General features: G+C 41.1%; 1 protein-coding gene across 1 annotated transcript in view; it reads right to left on the reverse strand.

Moving 5' to 3' along the window:
• The window catches only part of bcar3 (BCAR3 adaptor protein, NSP family member), a 143737-nt gene that overhangs the window by 56756 nt on the left and 74423 nt on the right, over positions 1-12558 (reverse strand). The window contains exon 3 of the mRNA XM_084311259.1: positions 8588-8695. Coding sequence (XP_084167385.1) covers positions 8588-8695 — 108 coding nt within the window. The remainder of the gene's footprint in view (positions 1-8587; positions 8696-12558) is intronic.

Here is a 12558-nt window from a genome sequence, read left to right on the forward strand (position 1 = left end):
ATCAAAGACAGAAATGCTATAATTTTTGGGAGCAGCTAATTTTTGTCGCCAACACGTGTTCAACTATGCCGCATTAGACCAGCCTCTTCGTGCACTAACGTTATCTGACCAACCCAAACAGATCGCATGGACTCCGACACTACAACTTGCGTTCCAAGCAATGAAAGAAGCTTTAACCACAGCGCCCGGCCTTGGCATGCCAGACTACAGTATGGAATTCTCACTTTTTGCCGCAGAAAGAGAAGGCTACGCGACAGGGATCCTAGCCCAGAGAAATTGCGACAAGATGAGACCAATAGCATACTATTCACAAAGACTTGATAGTGTAGCCTTGGGGTATGCTCCGTGTCTACGGTCAGTTGCTGCAGCCGCGTTCTGCGTATCGAGAAGCGCCAACATTACTCTAGAACATCCAGTAACAGTCTACGTCCCACATTCTGTGTGTATTATTTTACAAAACGCAGCTACACAACACTTATCAGCATCCAGACACACTACATACACAGCGATTCTATTGGCAAACCCAAACTTGACCATAAAACGTGCACCGCCAATAAACCCAGCAAATTTTGTTCCCCTATATGAGGATAACGAAATGTCACATAACTGTATTGATACAATCTCAGCTGTCACTTCACCCAGAGCCGACTTACAACAAACACCACTAGTTAACAGTGATCTAGTATATTATGTTGACGGTAGCGCGTCAAGACACACTAATGGATGTGATTTGAATGCTGGATACGCTGTTGTTGATGACCATGTGATGATTGAAAGTGCAAAACTACCTAATAATTGTTCAGCACAGGCAGCGGAGATCTTCGCTTTGACGAGAGCGTGCGTGTTGGCCAGGGGTAAGTCTGCTACAATTTTCACCGACTCGAGTTATGCGTTCAATGTAGTGCACAATGTGGGATTAATATGGAAACACAGAGGGTTCATTAAGACATCAGGCATTCCCATCAAACATGCTGTATTAGTCACTAACCTACTAGAGGCGTGTTTACTTCCTAAGCTATTGGCTGTTGTAAAATGTGTTGCACATTCTTCTTCTCCTTCTCTGGTTGCAAAGGGAAACGCCAGAGCGGATCACTGTGCCAAAAGGGCAGCGACCGTCCCCTCCCTGTTGGTAAAACAAATGGCTATCACAATCGCCAATGATAATACTCCCACTTTTGATCATGTCGTTTCATTACAGGCAGAAGCGACATCTGAGTGGCCAGTATGGACGTCAGCAGGTTGTTCCAAAATGCCAGACGGCATGTGGAAACATGCTGACGGTAGAGTTGTAGCTCCAAAACAACTCCTCCCCCTGTTAGTAAGATTAGCACATGGACTTAGCCACGTGTCAAAATTCGCAATGGTGGGCAGTATCACTTCACAGTGGCACGCGCCAGGTATCACCAGTTTAGCTCACCAATACTGCTCAAGATGTGTTGTATGCAATCAACACAATATAGGTAAAGCTATAAAGACTAGACGTGGCGCCCACCCACCACCGTGGGGACCATTTGTTAACATCCAAATGGATTTCATCCAATTAGAAAAAAGCATGGGATACCAGTACGCGCTAGTCTTAGTAGATATGTTCTCTAAATGGGTCGAAGTCTTCCCATGCAGACGCAACGACGCTCAAGCAGTAGCTAAGGTATTAGTCAGAGAAATAATTCCAAGATTCGGGTGTCCACACTCCATAAATTCAGACAGAGGTACGCACTTTACGGCACAACTGATAAACAACTTATCTACCGCATTAGGCATGAAAATACACCTGCACACACCCTACCACCCTGAAAGTGCAGGTGCGGTAGAAAGACAAAACTCAACCATCAAGAACCGTCTAGCTAAGACATGTACAGAGACAGGCCTTAAATGGCCCGACGCCCTCCCCTTAGTATTAATGCAAATGAGATCAATGCCAAACAGAGGAACAGGATTGTCACCTCACGAGATATTATTTGGACGTCCAATGTCGACACCAACCACAATGCTTCCCCCGTTATCACAAGTCCAGTTATTGCTAGCAGACGAAATTGCTATTAACTATTACAAAGCTTTGTGTGCCCAGATGAAAAGGCTCCACCCCTTAGTGAGGCAGGCACAACCACAACCACCAACAACACCATGTCATGGATTGAACCCAGGTGACTATGTATATATAATGGTGTTCAAAAGAAAAAGTAAACTAAACCCCAGATGGTCTGGTCCATTTCAGGTGCTGCTAGTAACGGACACGGCAGTAAAGTGCGACGGAAAAGCATCCTGGATCCACGCATCCCACTGCAAAAGGGCAAATCTACCATGAGACCAATAACAATAGGAAAAATGACCACCAACTGGAACTGCTTAATCATTGCATGTGGCATAGCGGGATGCATTGTGTGGGCGACACTGGACGAACCTCAATCATGGATCAATGGGTTTAAGGGCGGTAAGGGGAAAGCAGTTGAACGCACCAAAAGATATGTTAACAGTCACCGCAACAACCTATATTTAAAGTTAAGCCAAGCAGTCGCACATTTTGCTAACCAATCAAATTGCTATGTATGCGGCTTAATACCCCATTCTACCGAAGATGGTTTTCCGTTAATGGGCCTCCCACTAACAGAATGCCACAAAGCCTCTCTAAACAAGTCCACAGGGACAGCTGAAAGCTGCACAAAATCAAACATGAAGATTCGACAAAGTCATGATACAAATGGAATACCAGTTTCTATTACCCCAGTGAAGTTTACAGAATGTGTATCTCAAAAGGGTTGGGGAAAGAATGTCGGGGTGTTGGAACATTGTGAAGTGCCCCAGGCGACCCGCAAACGAAGAACGATATCCCCCCGGACCAGAGACAATATCTACCCCATCCGCCAACAAAGATTGACACCACCCTGGGACAACATCCACCCTGTAAAGACACCACTGAAACCCACAACCAAAGAAACCCCCACCACCCAACGAACGACAACACCAGCACCGCCTGGGACCTACTGGATATGTGGCGCACAAGCTTACCCGTCCCTTCCACCCGGATGGAAAGGCACATGTGCATTAGGATATTTAGTGCCAGCCATGAGAGTGACACTGACCCTACCACAACACCCACTGACTAGAAAGACACGCCACGCAAACCACTTCCACACACATGACCGGGCCTGCAAGACATGCGACTTTTTCAGAGCACTAATCCCCTCCTATGGTGTGATGTCAGCCCTAGATCAAATCGCAGACCTATCCACACTGATAGAAGACTTAGCCAACACAGATGCTGAAGGACTGTCACTCGTCAGCAACGAACTGACATCAATCAGATTGATGACATTGCAGAACAGAGCAGCACTGGACTTCCTGCTATCTAGTACTGGAGGAACATGTAAACTAATCGGTCAAGAATGCTGTGTCTACATACCTGCAAACGACAACATGACTATACCAAGCATCATTGAACACCTGCACAACATCTCCAGAGCCGCACACATCCCGCCAACGTATACCATGACCGATTGGATGACCGAGAAACTTGGTACAATAGGAGCAGTGGTAGTTCGGTACATTATGTATGCAATAATAATATTTGTTATCCTAGTAGTGTGTGTGCATACTATAAAATTCGGAGTTGGATACATCACAAAAGTACTCTGCACAAGCCAACCCCCCCCGATAACCATGATGATCGCCACGACCATGAGAGAAGAAACGCAAAACGAACCCACCAACCCCCTTGCACCATACTTCCACAGATACGCACTAGAATCCACAATGCAGAACCTCTAATCCAACTATTTTAATTCATTTTATATTTCTCTTTAACATTCCTGTAAATTGTGTCATTCACTGAGCTGATGGTCATATTTGCATTAAGTCCTATTCCATTCATGTTTTTACCGTTTTTATCTCATTGTTTACTATTTTAATTCATTTTATATTTCTCTTTAACATTCCTGTAAATTGTGTCATTCACTGAGCTGACTATTTTAATTCATTTTATATTTCTTTTCATTTCTTTATCCAACCTTTAAATGATGTATATTTTACCTTTTTATCTCATTGTTTACTATTTTAATTCATTTTATATTTCTCTTTAACATTCCTGTAAATTGTGTCATTCACTGAGCTGATGGTCATATTTGCATCAAGTCCTATTCCATTCATGTTTTTACCGTTTTTATCTCATTGTTTACTATTTTAATTCATTTTATATTTCTTTTCATTTCTTTCATTCACGTTTATATCTGTTTGCCAACCTTTAAATGCTTTTATATTTTACCATTGACCTGATGGTCATAGCCAGATGACAGTGTATATACTAAAGTAAAAGGTGGTGCCATCAAGTAAAAAGTAAAAGGGGCGATATTCACAACCCTAAAAATACACATAGATCTTAACCCACACTGTATAAATACTGACATTCAAATAATAACTAATTTTATCATTTTATATTTACTTTGTTTATTTTATATTTCACCATATTCTATCTCATTTATTAATTCATTTTATATTTACTTTAATTCATTTTATATTTACTTTCATTCCTTTAATTGTTTATTTTATATTTCACCAAATTATCTCATTTATTCATTCCTTTAAATTGTGTATCTCATGTGTTTACTATTTTATATTTCTTTTCATTTATTGACCCTATGACCGAAATAGGTCACAACAAGTTTATAATTTTACTATTTTATCTCATTTATTATCTCATGTTATGCTGTCCTTACCTATTCCAGTCATACATCTGAGAATACTTGTCCCAGCCACATTATAAAAGAGAAAAGGACCCAACTGTGGAATATATGTATGACGCCCCCTTCCTCCCCTCCCCTTCCCCCACTCCCCCCATTGTTCACGGGTTACTTAACTGCTCCCCCAACTGGGGAAGGGGATCTTTTTACCTGACTGACGGAGCTGGTCTGTTCTAGGTAAGATCTCCAGCCATACTCTCTATTGTTGTATTGATTTGATTTGATCTGGGTAATAAACCTTATTATCTGGACCCTCTGAGTGAGCAAGTCATTTGACTCTATTCCTATTTGAATACTATTATTATCCTACAGAAGTATAGGAGTGGATATTTTGGTAACCATTGACAGTGATAACCGGAGGCACTGAAGTAGACTAACAAATGTAAATAATGTAAATATATTGTATGATTGATAAATTATTAATACATTTTTGTGAATAAAACTCAGAGAGGAGATTTGGATCGTAACGTGAACAGGTCGTTGTCTTCATTCCATGTGACTATACCCATGTGACTATCTATACCCAAACAACATCATGGAGGAATTTCAATCAGGCTTCAGAATGCACCATAGCACTGAAACTGCTCTTACAAAAATAATTACTGACCTCAGAATAAACTCTGATGCAAACAAAGTCTCAATTCTCGTCCTATTAGATCTAAGCGCAGCGTTTGACACGATCGACCATGATATCCTAATAAATCGTCTAGAAAAGTTAGTTGGTCTTTCTGACTATGTATTAAACTGATTCAGAACATATATCAAAGGGAGAAAATATTACGTCAGGCTTGGAGATCATTCCTCTGAGAAACATGACACAGGGGAGCTGCCTTGGTCCATTATTATTCTCACTATACATGCTGCCACTCTGAGACATCGTTAGAAAACACAAAGTATGTTTCCATAGTTACGCAGATGACACACAATTGTACATCTCCACTGAACCAAATGATCACACAGCTATTAACTCCATTTCCGCCTGTCTCTTAGCAATAAACAAATGGATGACGAACAACTTCCTCAAATTAAATGAGGGCAAAACTGAAATCCTACTAGTCAGTCCTATAAAAAAAAGAGAAATGTTACAGAGCAATATGGGGCAACTTACTCCTTGGATCAAACCCGAAGTTACAAGTCTTGGTGTTATAATAGACTCAGACCTAAGCTTTAAATCACACATCAACAAGGTGACAAAAACAAACATTTTCCACCTTAGAAACATAGCTAAGGTACGGCCGTTTATAAATCAAAAAGACGCTGAAAAACTGATCCATGCCTTTATCTCAAGCCGACTTCACTACTGTAATGCACTCCTCACTGGCCTCCCAAAAAAAACACAGGACGACTCCAACTCATTCAAACTCTGCAGCTATAGGCTACTAACTAGAACCAAGAGGAGAGACCACATCAGTCCTGTATTAGCTAACCTACACTGTCTTCCGGTAACATTTAGAATTGATTTCAAGGTCCTCCTCCTTACATACAAAGCACTAAATGGAACAGGACCAAGCTACATTGCAAATTCTCTAGTCAACTATATATGTGCCTCCTAGAACATTGCGATCATCTACTACTGGTCTATTGGAGGTTCCAAGCCACAGTCTAAAGAAAATCGGGGATGCAGCCTTTGCAAACTATGCACCAAAGTTAGGGAACACACTACCTATGGACATTAGGGAAGCTAGATCTCTTAATATTTTAAAAAATGAGCTAAAAACGTACCTCTTCACCATAGCCTTCTAATACACTCCGCTGTTGATTGTACTGTAGCACTATTTTACTCTGTCCATTCTATTGCATAATTTTACTATCTATTCTATTCTACTATTTTATTGCACTGTATTATTTGACTCTGTCTATAACTTTTTATTACAGGTTCAAAACGGTCAGGTATTAAACTGTGGGTTTTAAACAAGAGACTGTCAGGCTTTAAAACTGTGTAGGACCCAGGCCTAGAACTGCACCCTGAGAGAGGGAACTGCGCCCTGAGAGGGAGGTTTGCCCTGAGTGGGAGGTTCGAAGGGTCAAAGTGGGTATAAAACAAGAGGAAAGACTGTCAAGTTTTAAACTGTGGATACCAAACAGAGAAGGTAAAGACGACTTTAAACTGTTGAACAGTAATCCAGAACAATTTTATTGCACTGTAAAAAATAAAAATAAATTAATCTATTCTATTCTACTATTTTATTGCACTGCACTATTGCACTATTTTACTCTGTCTATTTTATCTTACTCTTTTTATTATTGTCTATTTAAAACGGAATCAAACCATAAACAAGGTGGCCTGTTGGGATGTTAGATCCTAATGTGAAAAACTGTGATTATATATGTCTGCACTTTATGTGCTCATTTTATGCCTGTCCTTTTTCTGTTGTGAAGCACTTTGAGCTGCAGTTTCTGTATGAAAGGTGCTAGACAAATAAAGTTTATTATTATTATTATTATTATTATTATTATTATTATTATTATTATTATTATTATTATTATTATTATTATTATTATTATTATTATTATTATGTGTTTCAGGAGGGAATGATGACATCGACCGCACATGATTTGTAAAGGTACCCGACAGCTTCGGGACCCGTAACACTAACACTATGTTAGTAATTTACATGATATATAACTAAACTTAACACTATGTTAGTCATTTACATTATATATAACCAAACCTAACACTATGTTAGTCATTTACATTATATATAACTAAACCTAACACTATGTTAGTCCTTTACATTATATATAACTAAAGGGGTGTAAAAAGTACCCAGAAATTATACTTAAGTGAAAGTATGGGTACCGTCTCAAAATCATACTCAAGTAAAAGTCAGAGTATCTGGCTAAAAACACACTTGAGTAAAAGTCAAAAAGTTTCTACTTTGAAATGTACTTAAGTACTAACAAGTAAAAGTAAAAACTTTTTTTTATTGCAAGGGATAGACCAGCGCTCTCAAACTCATTCCATCATGGGGGACACGTTTTCATTTTAACTACACATTGCACCAGGTGAGTTAGTTGAAGAGGTGAGCCAATTAGTGAAATCATCAGCTGGTGTTTAGGCAAGGAATGAAACCAAGCATACACTCACACAAGGACCAATCAGCATGGATATGGGCGGGTTAATTTTCCATTGATGGTGATTTGATTGGCTGTTTTTAAATAAAGTGCAACCGCAGGATTAATAAGTTAATAACGTTAACGTTAGTTTGGCCAGAGAAACAAATATACTAATTAAAATTGTTGGACCTGCGAGATTTGTACTTCGTAGGTCTGCATTTTAAATGTAAGGAGTAAAAAGTATGTTTTTTTTCTCGGAAATGTAATTGAGTAAAAGTACAAGTATACAAACCTAATAATACTCGAGTAAAGTACAAATCCCCAGAAACAGTACTTAAGTATTGTAACAAAGTACAATTACTCAAGTACTTTACACCCCACCTAACACTATGTTAGTCCTTTACATTATATATAACTAAACCTAACACTATGTTAGTCCTTTACATTATATATAACTAAACCTAACACTATGTTAGTCCTTTACATTATATATAACTAAACCTAACACTATGTTAGTCCTTTACATTATATATAACTAAACCTAACACTATGATAGTCCTTTATATGCAGACAATACAGCCAGAGTAGCTGTGCACAAACACACACACACACACACACACACACACACACACACACACACACACACACACACACACACACACACACACACACACACACACACACACACACACACACACACACACACACACACACACACACACACACACACACACACACACACACACACACACACACACACACACACACACACACACACACACACACACAGCTCCTACCTTGGCTGTGAGGACAGGGTTCTGTTGGTAGAAACAGCACAGGGCAGCAGTCAGAGTCTTTAAGTTGCATCTCTCAGACATCACTAGTCTCCTACTAACTACTAAACCCTAACCTTTACTAGTCACCTTAACCACCAGTCCTAGGCTGAACTAGTGGCCTTAACTACCAGTTATAGACTTAACTAGTCACCCTACCAGCCAGCTTGAGGTTCTTTTCATTTTGAACTTCTCTATAAACTAAACTGACCCAGCTAGCGTAACTAGCAGTCATCTAAACTAAACTAAACTACAGTATCCCAGCTGTCAGTAGAGACACCAGACTAAGATACATTAAACTAAACTAGAGTATTCCAGCTGTGAGTAGAGAGCAGCTCATGGAACAGTCCTCAGTTCACTAGATAACATGATGATACATCTCTCTCTCTCTCTCTCTCTCTCTCTCTCTCTCTCTCTCTCTCTCTCTCTCTCTCTCTCTCTCTCTCTCTCTCTCTCTCTCTCTCTCTCTCTCTCTCTCTCTCTCTCTCTCTCTCTCTCTCTCTCATGCTCTCTCCTGTCTTCATCCAGTAGACAGCAGTGTTCTCTCCCTCTAGCCCCTCCCCTCTCCTACCTCCCACCCTCTAGCCCCTCCCCTTCCATACCTCCCTCTCTCTGACATCCCACCCCTAAGTCCATATGTGGGCATGGGGACAACCCATGTCATTCAGATCCTGACCAATGAAACACTATCTGGAGGGACTTGCTTCATGAGAGAGAGGGAGAGAGAGAGAGGGGGAGGTAGACAGAGAGGAAGAGAGAGAGAAAGAGAGAGAGAGAGAGAGAGAGAGAGAGAGAGAGAGAGAGAGAGAGAGAGAGAGAGAGAGAGAGAGAGAGAGAGAGAGAGAGAGAGAGAGAGAGAGAGAGAGAGAGAGAGAGAGAGAGAGAGAGTGAGAGTGAGTGAGTGAGTGAGTGATATGGGGATAGAGGGGGGTAAAGAGAGGGGGGTAGAGAGGGGGGAGGTAGAGAGAGATGGGGTAGAGGTAGAAAGAGAGGGGGAGAGAGAGAGAGAGGTAGAGGGAGAGAGAGATAGAGAGAGGGAAGTAGAGGGAGAGAGAGGGAGAGAGTGTAAACGTATGTTTCCCATGTCAATGAAGCCCCTTTGAATTGAATTGAATTGAAATTGAATTGAGAGAAAGGGAGATAGTGAGAGGGAGTAGAGGGGGGAGAGAGAGGGGGTGTAGAGAGAGAGAGAGAGAGATAGATAGGTAGAGAGAGGGAGGTAGATAGTGAGGGGTGGTGTAGCTCCCTTACATATGAACAACCAGCACTGCCTCTTTGATTAGGAATAGGATGTAGTTAGTAGCTTTCAGCATGACAGTCAGTCAGTCAGTCAGTCAGTCAGTCAGTCAGTCACACACACACACACACACACACACACACACACACACACACACACACACACACACACACACACACATACACACACACACACACACACACACACACACACACACACACACACACCATGGTCACCACACACACACACACACACACACACACACACACACACACACACACACACACACACACACACACACACACACACACACACACACACACACACACACACACACACACACACACACACACACACACACACACACACACACACACACACACACACACACACACACACACACACACACACACACACACACACACACACACACCATGGTCACCACACTAGCCTCAAATCATCAGTTGGGCTAAAGTTGCATCTTAAAATACCCGGTCTATCCTTCTAGGAATGTTCTGGAAAGACAAGTCTGACCTCATATTGAAAATCTACATCTTCTATTTCTATAACACAACTGAATATCTACAGTTTTTATTTCTACAACATGACTGAAGATCTATATTCTATTTATAAAACACAACACTCGGTCTCTATCTCTCTCTCTCTCTTTCTTCCTCTGTTTCTCTCTCTCTTCCTCTGTTCTCCTCTCTCTCTGGTACATGTATTACTAGGGGTGTAATGGTACATGTATTACTGGTACACATATTACTAGGGGTGTAACGGTACATGTATTACTGGTATACATAATTACTAGGGGTGTAATGGTACACGTATTACTGGTATACATATTACTAGGGGTGTAAAGGTACACATATTACTAGGGGTGTAATGGTACACGTATTACTAAGGGTGTAATGGTACACATATTATTAGGGGTGTAACATACACATTTATTACTAGGGGTGCAACTGTAGGGGAGAACGGGGGATGTTGTCACATGGGTAGGTTGTCACATTCATTATATTTCACCACCAGAGGATCCTGTCTCCCATACTTTGGTATTTAAATGTCCAGAATTGGGGTCAGAGTTCACCTACATTGTCATATTTGGAGTGAAACAGCTGAATTTGAGGTGAGAGGACTTTTTGTGTTTTTCATGTCCATTTGTAAATATTCCGCTCCTCAGTATTTTTCTTCTAGGCTTTTACACAATTGGTTTATAATGAAACAATTATTAGCCCTTAAAAAGTGTGAAGTATTCTGGGGAAAGAGTTCCTTCCTACGACACCCGAGCTGGACCGGTGTTGCAGGGCCGGTGCCAAAACAACAAATCACTCCAGGCCTAGAGCAGTTATTGCTCGTTTACATCATTATGGAATAAAAGAAAAAATTATTCGGGAGGCACGGAAGAGGAGGGGAACGCTGGAATACGAAGGGAAACCAATCCAAATATTTGAAGACTACTGTCCTGAAGTCGTGGAGCAGCGCTCCCGCTACAGAGATGTCATGGGCCCACTCTACAAGCTAGGTCTCAAGCCGTCTCTTCAGTACCCTGCGAGGCTGTTCATCACGACCAAAGACCGTGCGAGAATACTGATTCCTTCGCCTGAGGAAGCCGCAGCCTTCTTGAAGACCCAGGATGATGAGGCCATGACATCATCCTCACCATTCCGTAGTACGCGTTAGTAGCCTGTTTTTGAGCCGTTAGCACTTCGTTTTGGCTAATACGCCGAGCGGCATCATATTATTCTCTATTTCTCCGTTTTTATAAATATGTTAACTGTGTGACGTTGGGTATTGCCTAGATACTTTATTTAAATGTTTCTCGACATCTGACATAAGGGGGGTTCGGTCGGTTGTGTTTTGTATAACTATTGCATGATGTTTTTATACGTCCAATATATGCTGGGGAGATAAGCGCTAGCTTTGTTTAAATTATCTATGACTTTTATACGTGTCACTTACGCCCCGTCATGACTTGGCTTAATACCTCCATGGGACGTGTAGCGTATTTTTAATTTTTTTTAGATATATTATTCTGTGTGTGTGTACATATTTTTATTGGGCCTCAAGGATCCATCAACGTTTCAGATACGTTCTGCTAGCCACACACACGGCATATAGTCGCTTCCACGGCCAGCGTCATCATCTGCGGTTCATCTGTTGTTGACCTACTAGTACGATAAAAAGTCAGACGAACTGTTGCACAGCGCCTCTTCTGACACGGCGGTCTAATTGCACTATGACAATGCTGCAAGATTCTGTGACCTCTACTCTATGCAAATCATAGGAAACAACGGACTTCACAGCGGAGCATCGCCCTCCTCCGGCCTGGTGGACGTATTGCACACGCATGCAATATACACATATAGGTATTATAACCCCCCCCCCCTTCTTTTGCAATAGTTCCAATTCTAGTTTTTTCTTCTTCTTCTTGTTTAAACTTAGCCATGTTCTTATAAGGTTTAAGTGAATTTACTCTACGTTTTGAGGCATTTTTTCTTTTTTTTTGTAGAACTGGAAGGGCTTCACTCCACGTTGTTCTCCTCTTTACAGCGCAACTACTCTGGTCGACTGGAGTTTCAAATTAAAATGTTGAAGAAGGAGATTAACTCCATTTTAAGACAACAATCTGAATTTCAAATGCACAGAACAAGACAACATTATTACTTTCATGGCTCTAAACCTAGTCACCTAC

This window comes from Notolepis coatsorum, assembly GCF_963971535.1.
Source record: "Notolepis coatsorum genome assembly, chromosome: 3".
Taxonomy (NCBI): domain Eukaryota; kingdom Metazoa; phylum Chordata; class Actinopteri; order Aulopiformes; family Paralepididae; genus Notolepis; species Notolepis coatsorum.